The sequence below is a fragment of the Maylandia zebra genome, linkage group LG10, assembly GCF_041146795.1.
Source record: "Maylandia zebra isolate NMK-2024a linkage group LG10, Mzebra_GT3a, whole genome shotgun sequence".
Taxonomy (NCBI): Eukaryota; Metazoa; Chordata; class Actinopteri; order Cichliformes; family Cichlidae; genus Maylandia; species Maylandia zebra.
The window spans coordinates 6,627,253-6,653,639 of record NC_135176.1 but is presented as its reverse complement, the minus strand read 5'-3'; the positions used below and the strand labels follow the sequence as shown (position 1 = coordinate 6,653,639).

Here is a 26,387-nt window from a genome sequence, read left to right as displayed (position 1 = left end):
AAAGCGAATCAGATGTGACCACTGAAGATACAATTTGTGACTTTCTGTTTGTAGAAAGCGACAAGCTCACCACATACCTGCAGAGAGTGAGTTAGAAAAAGAGATGTGTGACAGGTTACATACAAGCCCTCCTTGTAGCCATCGATTAAAGCCTGGAACAGCGGTTTGTTGTTGGGAATGGTCTGCAGTATGTTTCCATCAGTGGTCACATAGCCAATGGCCCATTGGCCCAAACGTGTACAACTCAGTCTGAAGATGTAACTATTAGAGAAAGAGAAAGATATGCATGACTCACACTAAAAACATCACTGACAAGGAAAAATCTGGTAACAACTGAAAAGAATGCAGTGACTACTGGCGAGTCAGTGACACCTTGGAACGATGGCATTAAGCGCAAATCAGGCTTACAACAGAGTCTGTGTCTTCTGTAAGGTGGCCCCCCAAACAACACAACACACAGGTGTTCACTCTGTTGAGAAGGAGGCCTGGAGTCACCCAAAGTCAACTTGAGTCTGGCAATGATATGGTCCAAATTATAGAAGCAACCATGATAGGAGATATTGGCAGGAAACTTCAAGCCATGGCAACAATAGGTTCAGAGGAAAAAAGATGAAAAATATCAAAGAATGAGAACGGGAAGGTGAAAATCAAAAGACAGTTACATGTAGGCTTGACACTATATAAATGTCATGGTTACAGGTTTTGGACTTTTGAATTATTTATTAATCATTTAAAGCTCCACTGGAATTCTTAGTATGTATGTATTCGTACACACACACACACACACACACACACACACACGCACGCACGCACGCACGCACGCACGCACACACACACACACACCTGTAGTTTATATTAGGGCTGGACGGAACTAGTTTAGCCTGGAAACTAAACTCGATCTTGGACACTGGTTATATTAAACAATTTCTTTCCTCTACTGGCTGTCAAAGAAAAAGAACAACAACAATAACAATGACAAATAAAAATAAACTAAAAAATAAACAACTTATCCCATTATCTAAAATACATTGTTGATGTACCACAAAAAGGTACCCCAGACCTGATCAAAAATATCTTCTCTCCCCTTAACTCTGTGCGTAACTTGCTCATATAATGCCATCTTGGACATTTGTTCAGTCCATTCCCTGAAACAACAGGGGTTAGATGACTTCCAGTGACAGAAGTCATCTAACAGAATCCATGGATGGCAGGCTTTTGAGTGTCCTTGCAAAGAAAGGTGGCTATATTGGTCGCTGATTTGTTTTTGTTTTGTTTTTGAATGTCAGAAATGTATATTTGTGAATGTGGAGATGTTATATTGGTTTCACTGGTAAAAATAAATAATTTAAATGGTATATATTTGTTTTTTGTTAAGTTGCCTAATAATTATGCACAGTAATAGTCACCTGCACACACAGATATCCCCCTAAAATAGCTAAAACTAAAAACAAACTAAAAACTACTTCCAAAAACATTCAGCTTTGATATTAATGAGTTTTTTGGGTTCATTGAGAACATGGTTGTTGTTCAATAATAAAATTATTCCTCAAAAATACAACTTGCCTAATAATTCTGCACTCCCTGTATAAACCAACACGGGATCTTTTCTCTGAGTGAAAAAGACCTCTTAAGGTGTAGGAGCCACAAGACTTCAATCGCAACGATAAAAACGATAAAAAATTGAAATATCGCGATAGAATATGGGTAAAACATGCCTGTGTGTAACATATGTGTTAAATACTTGTGAATTTCACCCAAAACGCATTTTTTTTTGGATTAAATATGTCATTTTTGCATCTCGGTCTCCTACCTGTGTGATCTGAGTCTGTGTGCGTTCGTGTGTGTGTGCGCTGCGTGGTGACGTAGGCGCGTGCATGTGTGCCCCGGTCACAGCTCCTTTCAGCATGGCCGGAGGTAAGTCACTGCCACGTTGCTCTCTGTGAATTAAAGTTTGTTCAGACCCCAAGCTGCAATGTGAATACAGCCGAACCGCCGCATTTTTGTTTGTCATTAAGAGACTCATTCGGGATAAGTTTTGTGGAGGGCGGAGTTCGCTAATATACGCTTATAATGAGTTTTAGCCGAGAACGCAGCTGAAATGCTAGCATGCTAAGTTAGCCTGATCGGCTTGAGAGCATACTCGCGGCAGTCTTTTTTTTAACAGCATGCACTCTTTTTTCCTTCATCGGGAGAGGTGTACTGGCAGTCGCGTGACACACACAGAACAGACACATATTTCTGTGTTGCAGGTATGGAGATGTTCTCATGTTTTGGAGATGCAGTCTTTCATTCATTGTTTTTATAAGTACAGTGTTGTATTGCCTGTTAGATGGCGGTTATTAATATAATTATACTGAAGTATAATGTTTGAACTATAAGTACCAGAATATTGGATCTTGGTCAGATATTGTATTTATCTGACTGTTTATTTGTTTTTGAATTTTTTTTTTATTGTTCTTATAAGTTGTTTTTGATGTTTTTTTAATGACATATTATTTATTTTGTGCTTTTTGTTTTTGAGAGCTTAAGTTAATGTTTTAAAACAATTTGTTGTATTTGATTTATTATTGTAGTGTTAATGAAGCTGCAGACACAGCTCCTTTCAGCATGGCCGGAGGAGAAGTGTACTGGCAGTCGCGTGACACACACAGAACAGACTTTTATTTCTGTGTTGCAGATGTGCAGTAAACAGCCAAAGACCCAGTACTGTCTCCTGCCTCTTACTTTCATGCCAGAACACAACGCAAGAACAACAGGCGTAACACTTGAACGGGTTACATTGATGCCGTGACCCTTTGGATTCATCAAGCATCGACGTCATCTCGATCACCGTGGGGAGCTCTTCGCAATTGCCCTTGTTCCAAGTTGGTTGCTTTTCCTAACTTGTGTGGGACTTTTTGAATGAGCTTGTACATTTAATCTGCTCAATTCTCATCCTGAATAACATTAAGTGTTAGTTACCAATACTGTGTTTGCTTTTGTACAGTTGCACTATTTGGAATCTTGTTTCTTGTGATTGTGCTTTATTCATCTTTATGGAGTCAGCATCTGGTTCAGAGGCAACTGGTGTTCCTGATGGGGAGGTTTCCTCTAATGTTGGTTTGGGGCGAGGGTGGTTTCCTGGGGATGGGGTTCAGACACCTAAAGTTGGTGTGTCATTTGCTCCCAAGTTTTGTTCCACTCGTCTCCAGGTTCCCCCCTGTGACATTCAGACCCCGCAGACAGCTGCCAATGCTGAGTTGAGTACACTCATTTCAAATTTGGCCAATCAGATTGGTCAGTCCATTGCAGCCCAGCTGCAGGGTGATAAGGGGACCAGTATGCCTACTGAAACCTCTAAGGCTGAGTTTTCAGGGGTGATGGCAGTGATAAATTCTCCATTCATGAATGGGTTGAAATGATGGAAATGTACTTTGTAAAACGCAACACACCAACAGATCAGCGATCACGTGACATATTGGCTAGGTTGATGGGGAAGGCTAAGGATGTAGTGAGGGTCACCCTACGTCACAACCCCTCACTTGACCATGTCCAGGTTCCTGAATTGATATTTGACATTCTGAAACAGCACTTTAGTGTACTGACTTACTCTTCTATGCCTATGGCTGACTTCTATAACACCAAACCATTACAACATGAGGGAGTGATGGAATATTGGATAAGGCTAAACAATGCTATTGACTTTGCTGACGAGTGCTTGCGTAGGCAGGGGCGTAATGTTGAGGATCCAGGGCGTGAGGTCTCGATGATGTTCATCAAGTATTGCCCTGACCCCATCGTCTTGAACAGGCTCAGCATCAAAGCAGCTGAGGAGTGGACAACCACTGAGTTTCAAGAACGCATTGATAGCTTCCAGCGTGAACTCAGGGCACGCAGTCAGGGCAGTTTCCACACCTCACAGAGGAGAGAGGTTAGCCACAACTGCTCTCTTGTGCCTCAAGAAGCGATGGCATCACAGCCTGTGCAGGAGAGTGTCGGCTTGCAGTCTCAGCCTACAGCACCAGCCTCAAACCTCGCTTATCAGCTTTCGCCCACAGCAGTTTGCTTCACTCCTGTTCTAGCTGATGTTTCGACAACCTGTCCTTCTGGGACATCAGTGTCTTCTTGTCCGGTGCCTACACCTACTCCTCAGTTCCAACAGTCACCAACAAGCCCTGTGACCACTCAGTCTAGTCAGCAGTCAGTTGGTTGCGAGCTTGGTTCGACTAACACCCAAGCTTTTGACGTGACTGGCATGCGCGCTCTGATCAGCCTCTTGGATCGCGTGATTGCATGTCAGAATGTGCAGACTGCAGCCCCTGCATCTGCACCTTCACAGCATTTTACCCACAGGCCCTTTCTTAAGAAGAGTTGTCAGGTCTGTGGCAACACTGGTCATTCCACTCACATGCACTGCAGGAGAGAGAATCTCTGTCTTGCATGCTTTGCTCCTGGTCATTGGAAAAAGGACTCTCACGGTCGTCGTGAGGGACGGGAGGCTGGAGCTGTCGCGAGGCAGAGTTGGCCTTTGGAAAACTGAATCGCCCACACTTGGAGAGGGGCAGTGTGGGGGATGAACCTAATACCCTCAATCATGATGAATCGGATCTTGAATTTCTTTATGTCAACACCTGTTCAACAATTCCAGAGGGATACCGTGTCGTGGTTCAGGGACCAGCAGTAGTGCCTACATTTAGTGAATTGTTCTACACCCAAGTTGCAGTGAATGACAAGGTTAACTTGAGGGGCATGATGGATTCCGGGTCCATGGCTTGCACTATGAGTGAAGAGGCCGAGAAGTCACTTAGAGAGGCTGGAGCTCTTGTGAGTGGACCGCAGTCGGCCGAACGTATTGTACTGGTTGGCTGTGGTGGGAAGCAGACCCACCCAAAGTGCATTTATGACTTGACACTTACTGTCCACAGTGTAAAATGCATTGTACCAGTTTTGGTAGTGTCGGGCCAGCGTGATGAGCTCATCATTGGCTCCAATGTCCTCAAGTACCTGATGCGAGTTATGAAACATTCTGATGACTATTGGAAGCTTGTGTCTGTGGGGAGCAAGCACTTGCTTCTTGACTATGAGCACTTCTTGGACATGATGTCGTGCACCACTAGATGGAGGGGTGAGGAGGTTCCTGACAAAATTGGCACTGTGAAACTGCCTCGTGCTGTGACACTACTCCCACAGTATGAGCATCTGGAATGGGGCAGGCTGCCCAGCAATGTGCCAGTCTCTCCAGGCAGCACGATTATCGTGGAACCTTGCACCTCTGGGTCTGGGCCGAGAGACATTCTTGTTGGCCGGGTGATCACATCCATGTGGGGTGATCGGTGGGTGCCATTGAAGATGACCAATCTCTCCTCAAAACCGCTAACCTTGAAACGCAACTCGAGGGTTGCTGTTGTTTCATCTTGCCTTGCGGTGGAGGACCTTGATTTCCAGCAGGACTCCTGCAAGATGGCGAGTATGGCCCAGGTACCAGTCAGTGGGCCAGCCGCTACTGAGGCTGTCTTGAATGACAGGTTGTGCTCCCTAGGTTTGGGTGATCTTGACATTGACTCAGCCAGCTTACATTCAAAGAGAGAGCTTGTTGAGCTAATTGAGCAGTATGAGGACATCTTCTCTAGACACCCGCCTGACTGTGGCGAAGCTAAACGCTTTGTACATCGGATCCACCTGACTGATGAACGCCCATTCCGCATGCCTTACAGAAGAGTACCCCCTGCTCACTGACATGGAGGAGAAAGGGATTATTCGCAAATCCATCAGCGAGTATGCATCCCCCCTCGTCATGGTCTGGAAGAAGGATGGTGGATTGAGGATCTGTACGGACTTCAGGTGGTTGAATGCGCGAACTCTTAAGGATGCGCACCCACTCCCTCACCAAGCAGATTGCCTTGCCGCGCTTGGGGGCAATGCCTTCTTCAGCATGATGGACTTAACCTCTGGGTTTTAGAACATTCCAATGTGTGAGGAGGATAAGAAGTACACTGCTTTCACAACGCCTGTTGGCCTGTACGAATACAACCGGATGCCACAAGGGCTCTGCAATAGCCCAGCTTCATTTATGCGCATGATGCTGAACATCTTTGGTGACCTCAACTTCACCAGTCTGCTCTGCAACTTGGATGACCTCCTGGTCTTTGCTCCCACTGAAGAGGAAGCCCTCTGCCGGCTCCGAGCTGTTTTTCAAAGGTTGAGAGACAACAATCTCAAGCTGAGTCCAAAAAAGTGTCATCTGCTGCGGAAGTCAGTCAGGTTTCTTGGTCATGTCATCGAGTCGCTGTGGACCCAGCTAAGGTGGAAGTGATTTCCAAGATGCCAAAGGAGGCTCTAATGGAGAAGGATGGTTGCACTCCTTCTGTGAAAAGGATTAAGTCCTTTTTAGGAATGGACTTTTTCTATCAGTGCTTCATTCCTGGTTGCTCAGCCATTGCCAAGCCTCTGTTTGCTCTGACGGCTGGCCAGAAGAGGAAGGGACGGACTAGTCAGGCTTAGAGGGGTGCTGGCATGTTCAGGAAGTTGACTGCTGCAGATTGGAGCCCTGCATGTGACAAGGCCTTTCATAAACTGAAGGACGACCTCCTTAACTGTGCCGTGTTGGCTCATCCTGACTTTTCACGACCGTTCATTTTGTCTGTGGATGCTTCTCTGGATGGACTGGGAGTGGTTTTATCACAATTGCCTATCGACGGGGACAAGGCACGCCCTATTGCTTTCGCGAGCAAAGCGCTAAGCAGGTCACAGCAGAGATACCCAGCCCATCGCCTTGAGTTCATGGCCCTGAAGTGGAGCATCTGTGAAAAGTTCAGCCATTGGTTGAAGGGGCACAAGTTCACAGTGTGGACTGACAACAACCCGCTCGTTCATATATTGACCAAGCCCAAGCTGGACGCTTATGAACAAAGGTGGGTGGCCAAGCTGTCATCCTACAACTTTGATTTGAGGTACATCCCGGGTCGAAAGAATGTTGTAGCAGATGCACTCAGTCGTGACCCCTTCACCTATTCTATTGGTGGGCGCTTGCTTCAGGAGCCCTATGAGCACTTGGTGCGGAATGGAGAAGGTGCGGCGGCTCATGAGGTGCAGGACGCTTTCAGGTTTGGTGTCCAAAATCTTCAGGTTGCCCAACAACCTGTTCCAGCTCTGACCTCAGAAGATTCCTACAGTTCGTCGGAAGTCACAGCTACCTTGGTTCACCATGATTACTGGGAAACCGCTGCGGAGAATAGAGCTGCGTCCCTTCTCCACCTTGTTCAGCAGTTGCAACCAGTTGGCAATGAGGTACTGCCTTCACTTACCATACATGAGCTGGAGGACCACCAACTTCAAGATCCTATCATCTCCGCTGTCCTGCCACTCGTAGCCTGCAGGAGGCGCCCTTCCAGGCGTGAGAGACATGATATGGATTCCAGGGCACTGGCCTTATTGAAGCACTGAATTTACGGGCGCAGGCCTTGAAAGGTGTCCACGATTTGGCAGGGCACCAGGGTCAAGTTCGGACCCTCCACCTAGCAAGGCAACGTTTTTTCTGGCCCAATATGGAGAGGGATGTGAAGGAGCATGTTCGGTGCTGTGGAAGGTGCATACTTGCCAAGACTCCAGAGCCTGCAGCACGAGCCCCATTAGAGAGCATTAAGACCTCTGCTCCCATGGAGCTCATCTGCATTGACTTTTGGTCAGCAGAGGACAAAAAGAAGCGCTCTGTTGATGTGCTTGTGGTGACTGACCACTTCATGAAAACGGCCTTTGCTTTCCCGTGCAAGAATCAGACTGCCAAGCAGGTTGCCAGAAAGTCATGGGACTGTGTTTTTTGTGTATATGGTTTCCCTGAGCGTATTCACTCAGACCAAGGTCCCAGCTTTGAAAGTGAATTATTTTCTGAACTCCTGCAGATTTCGGGCGTTGCCAAGTCTCACGCTACTGCTTATCACCCTATGGGCAATGGTGGCACGGAGCGGTTCAACCGCACACTTGGCAACATGCTCCCTCTCAGAGCCAAACAGGAATGGCTGCAGCAGATTCAGACATTGACCTTTGCTTATAATGCAACTGTTCACAAGACTACTGGATATGTCCCATTCTACTTGATGTTCGGCCGTGTCCCACGACTACCGGTCGACGTTATGTTCAAGTCTGTTTTGCATGATCCCATTGTGGTGGACTTTAACAGCTACTCCAAGCTTCTTCTGTCATACTTGTCTGAGGCTGCCAAGATCGCCCAGGAGCACACCAGCAATGAGCAGGAGCATCAGGCTCATCAATATAATAAGAAAATCAAAGGTGTGTCTCTGAATGTTGGGGATCGCGTCCTGCTTGCCAATAAAGGCGAGCGGGGCAAGAAGAAACTTGCAAACAAGTGGGAGCCTCAGGTTTATACTGTTGTGGAGAGGCATCCCAGGACCCACATTTACAGGATCAGTGACTCTTCAGGCCAAAGTAAGGCTGTACACAGAAACCTTCTGTTGGACGTGAGTTTCCTTCCTGTTCAGGATTCATTGGGAAGTCAGTCCCTGGACGTTTTCTCCAGTGAGGGGGATCTCAGTGCTTGTGGGGATCTGGAGGATCCTGGCAGTCTAGAGACAGAGTCTACCGCAGCAAGGACTTCCTTGTGGGTCCTTTCGGATTTGAGCCATGGAGTGGATGTGGATTCTGTGGCAGGAGAGCATGCCTCACAGGCCACGGATCGTCGGCACGGTTCATGTGATGGTGCAGATGTGGACAATGCCTTACCTGACTCTCAGACTTGCACAAGGCACACTTCAGCAAGCCCTTCTGGTCAGGCCCAGCACTTTGCTCTTCCTACTCCGGTTGACTGTTCCGCTACCTCTGATTTGACACAGTCTGGCACAGTTTCTGCTCCAGGTGCCTGTCATGGGGACGCTGTTGTTCCGCAGACTGTTCCTGTTTCTGGCTCAGACATGAATCAGACCTCTGGTCAGCCGTATACTGGGCAGCCATCCAACTTGCCAAGACATGACCCTGACCATGCCAATGTTCGAGGCAGAGTGGTTACCAGAGTAGGTCGGGTGGTAAAGTCAGTCAACAGGCTGACAGAAAATATGGTCCAGAAGCCTATTACATGGGGCCTGTTACCGCCACGGGAGGCTCGGCCTCTGACATAGACTGTTTTTGGTCATCCCATTGCATATTATGAATGTGTTGTATTTGCTTGAGGCATCATGACACCCGCCCTGTGCGTCTTTAATGGGACCACGTTTGATGAGGTGTAGGCTGCACCTTTGTGTTCTGAAAGGGTTGGAGGCCTGATCAACCTATCCAACTTCTTTTAATCCATTTACGGATAGTTTTTTAACTGAACTATGGGATAAGATCCTTGGGTTGCCTGGTCCGGAGGTGATGGTAGTTCAGCATCGTTGTGCCTCTTGGTATTGCAGTACCATTCAGATGTGTAGTGATTTTGGTGAAATTCAGGGGGGGTGAATGTAACATACGTGTTAAATACTTGTGAATTTCACCCAAAACACTTTTTTTTTTGGATTAAATATGTCATTTTTGCATCTCGGTCTCCTACCTGTGTGATCTGAGTCTGTGTGCGTTCGTGTGTGTGTGCGCTGCGTGGTGACGTAGGCGCGTGCTTGTGTGCCCCGGTCACAGCTCCTTTCAGCATGGCCGGAGGTAAGTCACTGCCACGTTGCTCTCTGCAAATTAAAGTTTGTTCAGATCCCAAGCTGCAATGTGAATACAGCCGAACCGCCGCATTTTTGTTTGTCATTAAGAGACTCATTCGGGATAAGTTTTGTGGAGGGCGGAGTTCGCTAATATACGCTTATAATGAGTTTTAGCCGAGAACGCAGCTGAAATGCTAGCATGCTAAGTTAGCCTGATCGGCTTGAGAGCGTATTCGCGGCAGTCTTTTTTTTAACAGCATGCACTCCTTTTTTCCTTCGTCAGGAGAGGTGTACTGGCAGTCGCGTGACACACACAGAACAGACACATATTTCTGTGTTGCAGGTATGGAGATGTTCTCATGTTTTGGAGATGCAGTCTTTCACTCGTTTTTATGAGTACAGTGTTGTATTGCCTGCTAGATGGCGGTTATTAATATAATTGTACTGAAGTATAATGTTTGAACTATAAGTACCAGAATATTGGATCTTGGTCAGATATTGTATTTATCTGACTGTTTATTTGTTTTTGAATTATTTTGTTTATTGTTCTTATAAGTTGTTTTTGATGTTTTTTTAATGACATATTATTTATTTTGTGCTTTTTGTTTTTGAGAGCTTAAGTTAATGTTTTAAAACAATTTGTTGTATTTGATTTATTATATTATTGTAGTGTTAATGAAGCTGCAGACACAGCTCCTTTCAGCATGGCCGGAGGAGAAGTGTACTGGCAGTCGTGTGACACACACCGAACAGACACTTACACTCAACAAAAATATAAACGCAACACCTTTGTTACTGCTCCCATTCCCCATGGAATGGACGTAGAGACCTAAAATTCATTCCAGATACACAATATAACCATCCCTCCCAAACAGTGGTCACAAACCAGTCCAAATGTGTGGTAGTGGGCACATCTGCCATATTGAGATAATCCATCCCACCTCACAGGTGTGCCACATCAGGATGCTGATCTGACATCATGAGTAGTGCACAGGTGTACCTCAGACTGCCCACAACAAAAGGCCACCCTGGAATGTGCAGTTTTTTGCGCTATTGGGGGTCTGGGGTCCCAGAACCGGTCAGTATCTGGTGTGACCACCATTTGCCTCATGCAGTGCAACACATCGTCGCATGGAGTCTATCAGATTGTCAATTGTGGCCTGTGGAATGTTGGTCCACTCCACTTCAATGGCTGTGCGAGGTTGTTGGATATTCGTGGGAACTGGTACACGCTGTCGTATACGCCGGTCAAGCACATCCCGAACATGCTCAATGGGTGACATGTCCGGTGAGTATGCTGGCCATGCAAGAACTGGGACATTCTCAGCTGCCATCTGCCCTGAACAATGTGAACCATGATTCATCCGTGAAGCGCACACCTCTCCAACGTGCCAGACGCCATTGAATGTGAGCATTTGCCCACACAAGTCTGTTACGGCGACGAGCTGGAGTCAGGTCAAGACCCCGATGAGGACGACGGGCATGCAGTTGAGCGTCCCTGAGACGGTTTCTGACAGTTTGTGCAGAAATTGTTTGATTGTGCAAACCAATTGTTCCAGCAGCTGTCTGGGTGGCTGGTCTCAGACGATCTTGGAGGTGAACCTGCTGGATGTGGAGGTCCTGGGCTGGTGTGGTTACACGAGGTCTGCGGTTGTGAGGCCGGTTGGATGTGCTGCCATATTCTCTGAAACGCCTGTGGAGACGGCTTATGGTTGAGGAATGAACATTCAATGCACGGGCGACAGATCTGGTTGACATTCCTGCTGTCAGCATGCCAATTGCACGCTCCCTCATTGCTTGTGGCATCTGTGGCATTTTGCTGTGAGACAAAACTGCACATTCCAGGGTGGCCTTTTGTTGTGGGCAGTCTGAGGTACACCTGTGCACTACTCATGATGTCAGATCAGCATCCTGATGTGGCACACCTGTGAGGTGGGATGGATTATCTCAATATGGCAGATGTGCCCACTACCACACATTTGGACTGATTTGTGACCACTGTTTGGGAGGGATGGTTATATTGTGTATCTGGAATGAATTTTAGGTCTCTACGTCCATCCCATGGGGAATGGGAGCAGTAACAAAGGTGTTGCGTTTATATTTTTGTTGAGTGTATTTCTGTGTTGCAGATGTGCAGTAAACAGCCAAAGACCCAGTACTGTCGCCTGCCTCTTACTTTCATGCCAGAACACAACGCAAGAACAACAGGCGTAACACTTGAACGGGTTACATGTTCAGTGGCCGAAAAAGCATGGCACCAATGGAGAATGAGAAGGGGAAAAGCGGATCGTTGAGTGAAATGGACGAACCAGAATTGTTTTGTAAAAATGTTGCAACTTCAGTGATGTGGAACTGGTTTGGTGCTTGTCCGTCAGATACCCACCAAAGCACATTTTTTGTAGAACATACAAGCGGGCTGTCGTTATTACCGTATTTGTCGGACTATAAGGTGCTCGTAAAAGCCTTTAATTTTCTCAAAAATCGACATTGCACCTTATAATCCAGTGTGCCTTATATATGAATTCTGGTTGAGTTTACTGACCTTGAACGGATTCTATGTGGTGCACGGCGCTCAAAAATCTGTCAAAAAATGTTTTAGTACGACTTTGGTAAGCTACAAAGCCACACCACTTTGATAGATTTTCTGGGCATTACGGCTCATGGCCTCGCAGAGTAATCTGGTCCCAAAACTCAGTTTGCTTCAGGTCCCAAAGTCAAACAAACACTGCAGCACACTTAGAGTTAAAAATTGTCTAAATTCTGTCATCTTTTATTAAAGTGATCAGCATTGCTGCTTTACCAGGTGTAACAATTAAGTTTAACATCCAGGCATCCATGAAAACTGAACTTGATAAAACTTAAGGGTTCCTAATGGTTAGGGACAAATGCAATCGCATGGCTGGATGCTGTAAACGAACCAAGCTTCAGTCAGGAGAACAACTGAGAAAATCCTTCCACAATACGAAGTTAATCATTAAGATACCGCAACAACATGGGAATAGAGAAGCTGTGATAGAATACAGCATTAATGAGTCAATGGTACAGAAGTGGAGGAAGCAAGAAGAATGAGTTGAATAAACTTTGAGTTATCTGACTATATATATATATATATATATATATATATATATATATATATATATATATATATATATATATATATAGGGGTGCAACGATACTCGTATCGATATTGAACCGTTCGATACAGTGCTTTTGGTTCGGTATGCATATGTATCGAACAATACAAAATTTTTAATTTATTTTATCAACTTTCCTTCTGACGATGCTGTCTGTGTTGAGCGCTCAGTGAATCTGCGCTCGACAGTGCAGCCTAGGCGGAGTAGTCGAACGCAGATTCACTGAGCGCAGGGCAAGCTAGCGAGACAGAAGTTAAGCTCTCCTTGCAACATGGCAAATTGAACCTCCCCCACCCTCATTCAGATGTGGCGTTTGGAACTATTTTGGTTTTCATGTGACGTATGACCCTGAAGGTAAGCGCGTCATGGACTAAAGTAAAACAGTATGCTGGATGTGCCATGCAATGCTCAATTACATGGGTGGGAGCTAGTGTGTTAGCGCAGTTAGCTCGTTAACGTGTTGGCTGTCCAGCCCCATGCACGCCCCGCGGTAGCTTGTTAACGAAGATTTGCCGTGTTGTGGCGTTAATGTCATTTCAACTAGATTTACGCTGACAGCACTAGTGGGAACACAACGAATATGACTGCACATTTACACCGACATCATCCAAGTGCAAAGACAAGTGGAAGCAGACAAAAACAACAAGCAGCATGCTACAAACTTTACCCGAGTCATTTAGACAGCCGTTAGCACATGATTCTCCTTATGGGGACCTGATATGTTTAATATGCTGCTGAGAATATAGCCCAGAAGAAGCGTATAGTATAGCTTTTATTTTGGAAAGAGCCATTTCTCTGTAATAAACTCTCTTTTCCAAAGATGAGGGATTCCTCAATCAGATACAGGGCTCGCAAAATCGCTAGCCCGACGTCCATTTTTCCAGTCGGGCTACCAAAATCTATCTCTGCCCTGCCCCTCGGCCTATTGTAGGAAGGAAAAATATATGTCAATGCTTTTGCATTCTTTCGGAAATGTAGCTGGGTAATTATGTCATTGGCATCGGTGAGCCACTGTCAATATGTGACATATTGAAATCGCGTTTGAATTTGCGCTTGTTTTTTGCTTTCACTTTGCAATCGCGCGGACTGTGAGCGACAGCACTGATTGGTGAGTGATGATAATTTGCGCACCAATTCCTCTGACATCGTCTTATCAATCGTTAGCTTGCAAACATGACAAGCAAACATGACAAGTGAAATCTCCCGCAGCAAGCTTAAACATGTGAGAGGTTGATCGCGCAGAGAATCGCTGAGCGTTATGTGAGTGCGTGTGTAAAAGCAGCAGGATATATATTTTAGTTCTGCTGAGCCAAATAAGACAGGTCAGGGTGAAGAAGTGACAGCCAAAGAAAAGCTTACCACAAAACGGAAAAGTTAGGACAAATCAGACTATAAGGCAAAAAGAAAGTGCAGCTTTATGGTTTCATGGACAAAAGAATTTCTGTGGCTGCAATATGACAAGCTAAATAACCAGGGCTGCACATAAGTGGTCCGCAGGTGCGCATTCGCTGTCAAAATAAAAAACGCACACAAGATAAGAACTTGCAACGCGTGTTTGCGTACATAAGATTTTCAGGAGGAGGACAGACATTTGTTTAGAACTCTTAAAGATGTCGAAGAAGCTCCTTTAAGCAATTACTGTGATGTTCCTCCACCTCCAAAGAAATGTCAGGAGTCCGAACCACAAAAGAAGCACGTATTCTTGGAAAAGTAGTTGCAGGAGGTGAGCTGGCTTCAAACAAATGATGAACGCACAGAGATGTGGTGCGGAATGTGCCGTGAAAATGTAATAAATGACAAATTAAAAAGGCATGAACATTTTTTTTTGTATCGAAAAAATATCGAACCGTGACATCAAAGTATCGAACCGAACCAAACCGTGAATTTTGTGTATCGTTGCAACCCTAATATATACATATATATATATATATATATATATATATATAGTTTGTTATTTATTCCTACTGTCTTACCATTTATATTTTATTTCCACACAGCTTGTGTGGAACACCCATAATTGTGTTGTACATATATAATGACAATAAAGAGCTTTGTTTGTCTTGATCATTGTCTTGAGGTTTTGGTTTCAGTTAATATTTTGCTTAGGGATTAGTAGAGTTGGATTTCTCGAGACCGGTCTTGGTCTCGAGACCGGTTTCGAGACCACTTTTACGTGGTCTTGGTCTCGTCTTGGTCTCGACTGACTTTTGTCTTGGTCTTGTCTTGGTCTCGAGTGACTTTGGTCTCGGTCTTGGTCTCGGTCTTGCGTTCTCAAATCGACATAGTGTTCGGGAGATTTGGAGTCAACCATCAGCGGAGCGAGGGGGTGGCTTACTGGGCTTAAGCCCGGGTCATTTTTTCAGAAGCATGGGGTCCTTTTGGAGTGTAATTTGTTAGTTAGATGCCTGACTGACAACTGTATAAAACAAAAACAATACAAGAAGCACAGAGTTCAGGCACTAGGAGCACAGCACCCATGTGAGTGAGGGGGGAGAAGCTGCTGCCTGCGAGTTTGCTGCAGACAGAGGAGAGCTTAAGTTTGACCAGGTACCAAAGCAAATCATTCGTACTGTACAAATAATGTAAATATGACGGTGTATCACAAAAGATTGATATCAAACTGATCACTTGGTTGCGTTACTTGCTCTTCGAGTGAATCAACAAATAGATAAATAAAAAGCCGAACAACAATGCAAATTTTTTAGAGAGTCTTAGCTTACATTTCATATTTTCAGTTGTTACCCTCCACGGCTAAACAAACTCTCTAAATCAGTTTCAGTTGTGTACTGATGAACACAACAATGGACATAAGGAGCTTCTTTCAAAGACAAAACTCAGGTAGATGTTATTTTATATATTATGCTTTGTATGTTGTTCAGTATATTTCTATGCAAAACAAGAGGAATTTCAATACACAGCAGTATATTCACAGTTGAAACCAGATATCAACATACACTTTAGGGAGAAAACATAAAAACTTTTCTTTTTACTGTTAAACATGAATTTAGAGTAAACTTGTTTTGTTTTAGATAAATAAATGTTGAAATATCTTTGAATTAGTTAAATGTCAGAATAAAGAGAGACAGCGCTGTCTATTTTAATCACTTTCATCAAATTTAGGAGTACATATACACTAAGTTAATTAATACGAAAACGCCAGGCGATTCCATTCTGAGCTTAAGAAGCTTCTGATAGGTTAGTAGAGTCCATGTGAGTAAATTGGTGGCACACCTGTGGATGCATATAAGGCCCCCCAACACACAGAGCCTGTTTCTTTGACATGGGAAAATCAAGAGATGTCAACCAAAACACCAGGAAAAGAATTGTGGACCTCCATAAGCGTGGCTCAATTTTGTATACATTTTGGGTCCATTTGCAATTAAGAAATACAGACAGTTTCTCTCTTTACTCTTAAAGTTAACAAATATGTTTTTATATTTATCAATCTAAAAAAATAAACATTTAGTGTGATTTGATGTTACAATTGAAAAAGTGTTTGTGTTTTTATCTGAAGAGCATGTAAATATCAGGTTTCCACTGTATATTTGATGATGTTGGTGTTTGGCTTGATTGTCAGCACAAAGAGGGAGAGAGAGGAGCAGAGAGGGAGAGAGAGAGGAGAATGAGGACAGAACAGAGATGGAACAAGAGCAGGTGAGACACATGTTAGTCAAATGGTTGTTTGCCAAAACTCATCAGAATATGTATCTAGTACCTAGTGTAACTTTTTAGATACCATTTGTTACTTTTCAAATTCTATATTTATTAAGTTATGCAGGCTTGTTTGCACAACAAGGCTAAATAATTATATAAACTTTTCTGAATCTAAATAGTTTACTTTGGTAGAATTAAAAAATAAGTGTAGTGCAGATCTATGATGATTTTTAGTGCTACTATCATCTAGTTTTGATTCTGGTTCTGTTTTGATTAAGTCCCAAGTAGTCCTGATTTTGAACTGTTGTAGTCCCGTTTTAATTCCGGATCAGTTCTGGGTCTGGTTGAATTGGGGTTTAGTCCCTGTGTCTTGATACAGCCCTGACTTTGTTCTGCCTTGCTGCTTAATTAAAAAAATAGTTTAAGGCGTCCTGCATATGTGACATATATATATTTTTCCTACATGAAGTCATTCTTTTTTGAACAAAACTCAAAAAGGAGCCTAATAATCTTTCAGTCATTTCTACCCTCACTTAATTTCCTTTCGCTGCTCAGCTCTCACACAGTGGCTCAGCTATGCTCCAATCCCTCCATATTGTGGCCAATCACATGCAAGGATATAGGATAATATCATTATGTGAAAAACAGAGAGGGTGAGAGATGCGACAGTCAAGTGCAGCGTGTGTCTGTCCTCTCAGTAAGTGAGTGAGACAGTAGACAGCGGTGAGGAGGGCTGTGCGAAAGCAAAAACACATAAATATGCCTGACACCTGTAAACGAAGCAGCATCTGGCTGCAGTTTAAATACTTTTTTTGTCTCGGTCTTGGTCTTGGTCTCGTCTCGACTTGGTCTCGGTCTTGGTCTTGGTCTCGGATTAGGCGGTCTTGACTACAAGTCTAGGGATTAGTACTGTGTGGGAACACTACACTACTACACTTGACTGAATGAACAAACCACTAGTAAAAAGGGGTGTAAAAATATTTTTATTTAATATTTACAAACTGGAAATATGAGGCAGTACTTCTAGAAAACTGTTTTGTCACACATAAATCTGAAGTCATTGGTTGACAACAACCTGGAGACAGAGCAAGGAGTTTCCTTTTAGAGGTTGAATAAAGTGTTTTGCTGATCAACTTCTATCTAAAGCCTTTGGCTTATTAGGTGTTAAAGGTGTAAGGAGACACAGTCACTGATGGCTGTGGCTTAAAAGAGGAGAACCAATGGGGACAGAAGTGGAAGGTCCTATTAGGGGTGGGCGATATAAACGATATACGATAGAAACTTTCCCAGCTGAAACAAAGGGACCAGCAGGACTCATTGAAAACTAGCTTTAATGCAAATTCTGTGTTCATACTATGAATATTAAGTCACAAATGCTCAAAGTACAAACCTGGTTAAAATTCTGTGCCATATTTTGTGTCATATTCTTTATGCCAGTATTTTTGAGCATTCTAAGCCGAAATAAGCTAAATTAGAGTTAACTGCATTAAGCAGAAGTGTCATAGCAGTTGGAAAGTCCGCTCTACAGCTTGGTAAAATAAGTAACAGGGACAGAACAAATGGCAAAATAAAATTTTTACAAGTTAAGGAAGCAATGACAGTATCCATTCATCCTGAGACCCTCTGTGATCCAGCCCTTTCTGCATGCTGAAATTGAAGGATTACATACCTGCCAGGCTTGTTGATGTACTTGTGCAGTCGAGCTTTGACTTCATCATAAGTAAGGAAGGCCATATAGCCAGGGTGTGTCACTGCTAGGAAATTCCAGTTCCTCAGAATCGATCCCCAAGGCTGAAAAAAAAAAACCATGTTATTGTGGTTATGCAGTTTTTGTAAGTATTAATGTTTTATATTGTAAACATAAAGTAAACGGAAGTTGGGTCATGTATAACAGCATACACTCATTGCGTTGCCTCTTCAAGGTAAACTGTTCCTTAGGGATGGGTACGGCTATCTGACGGTTTTGACATAAACGTTAGTAACCAGACCGTAAAGCAGCACACATTTCGGTGCTTTATTTCGGTGCTTTTTTTTCCTGAGATGTCAGACACTTTGGATTCCAGCCAATCATTTTACCTTTGCAAGCGTAGTAGGCGGGGCCAGGTACGTACGTTCTTTTAGAGCAGAGCTACAGATTAAAAATGCCCGAGGCGAAGCGGTCAAAGTCTGGCTGTACTTCACAGCAAAAGATGCAAACTCAGCAGCCTGCAACAAGTGCTTTAAGGTGATACTGTGCAAAGGAGGTAACTCCTTGAATCTGTTGAAACACCTGGCGACGCATAGCGTTTTTTTAAAAGCCGAGAAATGCGCCGTATTTGATAGCTTGCTGCGAGACCTCACACCGTGCACATCTACTGCGGGTGTGGTTCCTGTTATCGGTCCCGGAGTTAGCAACATCCCCCAAAAACCCGAAGAGGAGAGTCCTGGCCCCTAGCCCTGCCAGTGTAGCAGGAATGATGACGGATGATGATGGCAGCAGCAGCCGTTCTTCTCTGGGTCAGTAGCTTAATGTTGTCCGTGTGTAATTTACGTTGAGTAAGCTAACCACGTTATTAAATTAATGCATTTAAGGTGAACTAGCAAACACCGTCATAGTTACATGCGGCTGTCTTCTTGTTTGATGGCAGATACTCCCTTCACCCTGGCCAAAAAGGCTAAAATGACCAAAGAAAAAGTGGAAAACAGCTAAACATAAGAGGTTTTTGGACAAAGTTGGTGTTTTTTCCATTGATTAAGCACTGCTTCCAGCCAAGAGTGATACCATAAATCCCCTATAGCTGCAGAAAAGGCTAACATTGTTATCTTTTTACAAAAAAAACAGATAAACATGAGAGGTTTTTGGACAAAGTTTGTGTTCTTCATTTTTTAAGCACCGGTTCGAGCACCGTTTAAACACCAGCACCGTTTCAAAAGTACCAGTTTGGTACTGGTATCGGATAAAACCTAAACGATACCCATTGTTGTGATATTTTGATACCATGGTAGCATTTACAGGATATTGTTTTATAGTGATATTATACAGGAAAACTGTTACTCAATAAGGCCCATTTACTAGTTATTTTTCTCTTTCTCTGTGACCCAAGAATTAATGTGTAAGAATCACAGGATGGTACCTCAAGGTCGAAAACACCACAGAGATCACTCCCTTACTCCCATCCTCCCTTCTTTATCTCCTAGAAAAGGCTCGTTAAAGGCCAGGTGGTTTGTTTCAGAATTCACTAATGAAAGAACTCTGTATTCTATGTCTAGGAGTGTATTTCGCTGGGATGATCATAAATTGTAGCTGAACTATACAAAGGATACTTCTTTGCTCAGAGGGCAGGAAGACGCTTCCTTATTTGGTCTGTACCGGTTTGAACTGAGAATCTGCTGACACACGAACCTTTTTCCTCTATATAAACTGTTGTACTTGTGAATAAAGTTGAGTCAGTTTGGAATGACAACCTAGGACAGTCTCCGCGTCTTCTTGTTCTTCCAAACTGCTCCCGGTACTCCGGCCGGTACCGTGATTAACCGTTGATCATGCATGAGAATATTTTAATTTTGTTATATGTTAAAGGATGAACTCTGCTTATTGGTGCCCACGCCTTAGGAGGAAACTCGATCTACGGATGACGGAGATTTCCTTCACCCATCCCTACTGTTCCTTGCTGAGGGACCAGACAAAGAGTGATTTAAAAAGAAATCCATAAAGGAGGCAAAACCATGGCGCCCCACGAGGCAGACATGTTTGCTTGCTCTGCTCTCGGATGCCGACTTGTTGTTTGTTGTTGTTTGCTTTTGTTCTTTTTGCACTAGATAAGTGTTGTGCACTGTTAACATAGCCGAGACAGACACTACTGGACTTCGGTAACTCACACAATCTTCTGGACTTTACCCTTCCACCGGAGTTTCAAGTCATTGTTCGCCCAGGTAGACACCAGGGACTGCAGACTCACTCTGTATACCAAGGAAACTGGACTGCAGATCCCCCAGATCACCCATGTGACTGGCTACAGGACTTTCCCAGTCCGACAGGATCGGCAACAGGACTTCAGCCAGCATTATTACAAACACTGGCATTCCACAGGGTTGCGTCCTCAGTCCTGTAGACCCACAACTGTGTCGCCTCCAATAGGGATAACACCATACTGAAGTTCGCGGACAACACTGCAGTGATTGGTCGCATCACTGGAGGGGACGAAGCGGCTTATAGGAGAGAGGTGGCCGGTCTGGTGTCATGGTGTGAAGACAACCTCAACCCTCAACACTCATAAGACAAAGAGATGATAGTGGACACGGGAAAGAAGAGGAGGGCTCACCAGCCGCTGTTTATCTGGGGGCGTTAAGTGGAGAGGGTGAGCAGCTTTAGATACCTAGGCATCTACATCACTGAGGACCTCACCTGGACACTGAACACCACACAGCTGGTCATGAAGGCTCAGCAGTGGCTGTATTTCCTGAGGAGGCTGAGGAAATTTGGTATGTCGGCCAAGATCCTCAGCACCTTCTACAGCTGCATTTCCGAGAGCACACTGACCAAGTTGCATCACTGCATAGTATGGCAGCACTACTGCTATGGACCGCAAACGCATGCAGAGAGTGATAACAACTGCGGAGAAGATCACCAGGACTGCGCTGCCCTCTCTGCAGAGCATCTACCATCGCAGAGTCCAGAGGAGAGCTGGCTCCATCCTCAAAGATCCCACACACCCCCAACACGGACTGTTCACACTTCTGCCATCGGGACGGTTTTAGAAGTGTGAAATCCAGAACATCCCGACTCAACAACGCCTTCTTCCCCACTGCTATCAGACTCAGAACAGCAAAGAAAGAATTTCATTGCACAGAGAAATGCTTTTCTTTGTACACATGACAATAAACAATTTGAGTTGAATTGAATTGAAAATATTCAATCACCCTCCTTAAGTCAGATTTGTGGAGGGAACTTGACATAGACCATCCGGTGGCCGGAACTTAGCCTTAGCCTCCTGTATGCCTACCACCCACAGAAGGCACTGGGGGTGTCAGGTGCATTGTGTCATGGGTAAGGATCAAGGGCGGGGGCCCTGGCAAACCGATCTACAGCTATTGAGGTTGACTACTGGGACACGGAACTCCTCTCTTATAGGGAAGGACCCTGAGCAAGTGCGTGACGTTGAGAGATACCAACTAAATATAGTCAGGGTCACCTCAACATACGACTCTGACACTGGAACCATTCTCCTGAAAAGTCACGGGACTCTGTTATAGTCTGGAGTTACCCTTGGTGACACGTAATGGGCAGGGGTAGGTATTCTTGTATGCTCTCGTTTTGCTGCTTGTACACTGGGGTTCGTGTCATTGGACAAGATGGCCATTTCCCTGTACCTTCGGGCTAGAGAACGGGTCCTGACTGTTGTATGTGCTTATGGGCCTAACGACAGTTCAGAGCACCCAGCCTTCTTGGAGTCATTGGGTGAGGGTGTTCTTGGTGCTTGTCATGGTGGTAATCTCCGAACCAGATGTTGGAAACTGGAGGTGAAGGGACCCATCAAAGCTGAAGAAGGAGTCCTATTGGACTTGGTTAGCCTGTGGGACTAAGCTGGGAAACAGCTGACGGGTACTAGAAGGCCAACTGGAATGCAGCCCGGGGTGGTAGCTGAAGCAAAAACTCAGGGGAGTTTGGTGAAGCCATGGAAAAAAACTTTTGGTCTGTCTCAGAGCAATTCTGGTAAACTATTCGGCAACTCAGGGAGGGAAAGTGGTGCTCTACTCACTGATCTCAAGTGGGAATACAGTTAGGTGGTGAAAGGAATACTTTGAGGACCTCCTCAATCCCACTGACACCTCTTCCATAGAGGAAGCAGTCTGTGAATGAGAGGGACAACTCGCCCCTCACTAGGGACAAGGTCACTGAGGCAGTTAACCAGTTCCTTTGGTGGCCAGGTCCCTGGGGTGGATGAGGTTCGCCCTGAGTTCCAAAAGGCTCTGGATGTTTTAAGGTTGTCCTGGTTGACATGTCCGGACTATATCGCATGGAGATCTGGAGTGGTACCTGTCTGGGTTGTTGCTACAAAGCTTTTCAATCCTTATGTGACTACTGCAGGAGCTTGGTCCAATTTGCTGGCAATAAGTCGGACTCGCTTTCAATGTGTGTTGGACTCCCCTAGAACTGCACTTTTCCAGAGATTTGGTTCATAGTTTTTATGGACAGATTTTTTTTAGAAGTAGTAGAAGTAGTAGTAGAAGCCTCCCACCATGTGGTGGGAGGCTTCTACTTTGGAGGCCTCAGAATCTCATCACTGAATTTTGCAAATGATGTGGCTGTGTTCATCAGGTGGCGGCCTCCAGTGCACAGATGTGCCAGGAATGGGGATCAACAAGTCCAAATTTGAGGCCATGGTCCTCAGCCGGAAAAGGGTGTAGTGATCATTCCAGGTCCGGGATGACTTGCTGGCACAAGTTGATGAGTTTGGGTATCTCAGTGTCTTGGTTATGAAAGAAGGGAGTAAGAAACAAGAGATTGACAAACTGTGGCACCAGTGTCCTTGATTGGACTGCTGCCCCTGCCCGGATAAGCCGAAGTAAGTGAAATAAAACCAAACTACAGTCTAAAGTAAAAGGTCATATGAGTCAAAATAATCAGATTAAGTAGTTGGAAATTAATTTACTTGATATTGACCAACCTGGAAGAGGCGTGTGAAGATGTCAAACTCGAACACAGAAATGTAGTCATTGCAGGTGAGGTCAATGGTGGATTTGAGAGCCATAGCCTCCAGACCGCTGCTGATGGGATGTATGTCATGAAGGCACTGACGGAAGACTTTCCATGGCACTATTGTCCTGCAAAAGAACCAAGTCGTAAAAGTCACATACAGGATTGTGAGATATAAGTTAGATATCCAGACATGCATCTTTACTGATATAAATGTGCAAATTACCAAATGTATGTGGTGACTGTGATTAGCCACAGTGGGCCTTTAGACACTGGGCTTGCAGTCAAATCAGCAAAGTTACTTAAACACAACAGTATCTTATACCCTGACATAGTTTAAAACCTAATATTCAGCAATTAAAAAAATTGATTCAAATGTTCCCAAGATGCCAAATGCATTAACTACACTGTTACAAAAAATAGTAATGTCAAAGTATCTTACTGTATATTTTACAGTTTTGTACTGTCTTTCTAGAATATCATTACATTTACATAAGTAGACTGTGATTTTACATGTCAAAGGTAAAATAACATAACATCACTGTAAATATAGTAAAACACAATTTACTTGTTTTTTAAATATATTTTCTGTACATATTTAGATTGTAAAACTACATTCAGAAATGTATCATAATTTCACAAATATTTGTCTGTTATGTGAGAGAATGATCTGTGAAATTCAAATGTAAAACTATGGAACAGTAATGAGAATAATCAATAATTAAAGGAGTATTTGATTTATAATTTTGCTGAAAATTCCATGTCATCTGGGTCTGATTCAATAATTCAGAGGTAACAAGTGAAAATATAATTAATAGGAATAAAAACTAAAAAAAAACATATAAAACATTGCACGGCCAACGCTGTGCTAATTATATATTTTAAAAAATAAATGTAGAGGTAGGAATTGCAATTAATATAAATCTCAAAGTATTCACAACATTCCTAAACAGAAATAGGCCTCTGCACCTGGGGTGAGGGTGTGGCCATGAAAACAACGTGACATGCCATTGGATGTTGGGACACATAATAACATGACGCTAAGCATCGGCCAATGAATGTGAACTAACAACCACAAGATCGCGGGTATGGCTGTACTGTAGGAAAAAATCCTAATATAAACACTACCCCAACAGAGGTCGATTATCTTGTTAATAATTTCACCTCCTCACTACGTACGACTCTGGATACCGTAGCTCCTGTGAAAACTAAGGCCTCAAATCAGAAGTACCTGACTCCGTGGTATAATTCTGAAACACGTACCCTAAAGCAGATGACTCGTAATCTGGAGAGGAAATGGCGTGTCACAAATCTAGAGGATCATCATTTAGCCTGGAGAAATAGTTTGCTGCTTTATAAGAAAGCCCTCCGCAAAGCCAGAACATCTTACTATTCATCACTGATTGAAGAAAATAAGAACAACCCTAGGTTTCTCTTCAGCACTGTAGCCAGGCTGACAAAAAGTCAGAGCTCTTTTGAGCCAACCATCCCTTTAACGTTAACTAGTAATGACTTCATGAACTTCTTCACAAATAAAATTTTTATCATTAGAGAAAAAATTACCAATAATCATCCCACAGATGTAATATTATCTACAGCTACTCTTAGTACCATTGATATTAAGTTAGACTCTTTTTCTCCAATTGATCTTTCTGAGTTAACTTCAATAATTACTTCCTCCAAACCATCAACGTGTCTTTTAGACCCCATTCCTACAAAACTGCTCAAAGAAGTCCTGCCATTAATTAATTCTTCGATCTTAAATATGATCAACCTATCTCTAATAATCGGCTATGTACCACAGGCCTTCAAGCTGGCTGTAGTTAAACCTTTACTCAAAAAGCCATCTCTAGACCCAGCAGTCTTAGCTAATTATAGGCCAATCTCCAACCTTCCTTTCATATCAAAAATCCTTGAAAGAGTAGTTGTCAAACAGCTAACAGATCATCTGCAGAGGAATGGTTTATTTGAAGAGTTTCAGTCAGGTTTCAGAGCTCAGCACAGCACAGAAACAGCTTTAGTGAAGGTTACAAATGATCTTCTTATGGCCTCTGACAGTGGACTCATCTCTGTGCTTGTCCTGCTAGACCTCAGTGCAGCGTTCGATACTGTTGATCATAATATCCTATTAGAGCGATTAGAACATGCTGTAGGTATTACAGGTACTGCACTGCAGTGGTTTGTATCATATCTATCTAATAGACTCCAATTCGTGCATGTAAATGGAGAGTCCTCTTCACACACTGAGGTTAATTATGGAGTTCCACAGGGTTCAGTGCTAGGACCAATTCTGTTTACATTATACATGCTTCCCTTAGGCAGCATCATTAGAAGACATAGCATACATTTTCACTGCTATGCAGATGACACCCAGCTCTATCTGTCCATGAAGCCAGATAACACACACCAATTAGTTAAACTGCAGGAATGTCTTAAAGACATAAAGACCTGGATGGCCGCTAACTTTCTGCTTCTTAATTCAGATAAAACTGAGGTTATTGTACTCGGCCCTGAAAATCTTAGAAATATGGTATCTAATCAGATTCTTACTCTGGATGGCATTACCTTGGCCTCCAGTAACGCGGTGAGGAACCTTGGAGTCATTTTTGACCAGGACATGTCCTTCAACGCACATATTAAACAAATATGTGAGACTGCTTTCTTCCATTTGCGCAACATCTCTAAAATTAGAAATATCCTGTCTCAGAGTGACGCTGAAAAACTAGTTCATGCATTTATTACTTCCAGGCTGGACTACTGTAATTCATTATTATCAGGATGTCCAAAAAACTCACTGAAAAGCCTTCAGCTAATCCAAAATGCTGCAGCAAGAGTCCTGACAGGGACTAGAAAGAGAGAGCATATTTCTCCTGTTTTGGCTTCCCTTCATTGGCTTCCTGTTAAATCCAGAATTGAATTCAAAATCCTGCTCCTCACATACAAGGTCTTAAATAATCAGGCCCCATCTTATCTTAATGACCTTGTAGTACCATATCACCCTATTAGAGCGCTCCGCTCTCGCTCTGCAGGCCTACTTGTTGTTCCTAGAGTATTTAAAAGTAGAATGGGAGGGAGAGCCTTCAGTTTTCAGGCCCCTCTTCTGTGGAACCAGCTTCCAGTTTGGATTCGGGAGACAGACACTATCTCTACTTTTAAGATTAGGCTTAAAACTTTCCTTTTTTCTAAAGCATATAGTTAGGGCTGGACCAGGTGACCCTGAATCCTCCCTTTGTTATGCTGCAATAGATGTAGGCTGCCGGGGGATTCCCATGATGCATTGAGTTTTTCCTTTCCAGTCACCTTTCTCAC

The 26,387-nt window shown here is 43.8% G+C and overlaps 1 protein-coding gene across 5 annotated transcripts in view; it reads right to left on the bottom strand.

Annotated features, from left to right (window-relative positions):
* Positions 1–26,387, bottom strand: part of cblb (Cbl proto-oncogene B, E3 ubiquitin protein ligase) — a 162,977-nt gene that overhangs the window by 106,682 nt on the left and 29,908 nt on the right. For all 5 annotated transcript variants that reach the window (XM_014412994.2, XM_014412993.3, XM_023154987.2 and 2 more), the window contains 3 exons: positions 23,050–23,206; positions 18,072–18,193; positions 124–261 (listed from right to left, as the gene is read on the bottom strand). In XM_014412994.2, coding sequence (XP_014268480.1) covers positions 124–261; positions 18,072–18,193; positions 23,050–23,206 — 417 coding nt within the window. The remainder of the gene's footprint in view (positions 1–123; positions 262–18,071; positions 18,194–23,049; positions 23,207–26,387) is intronic.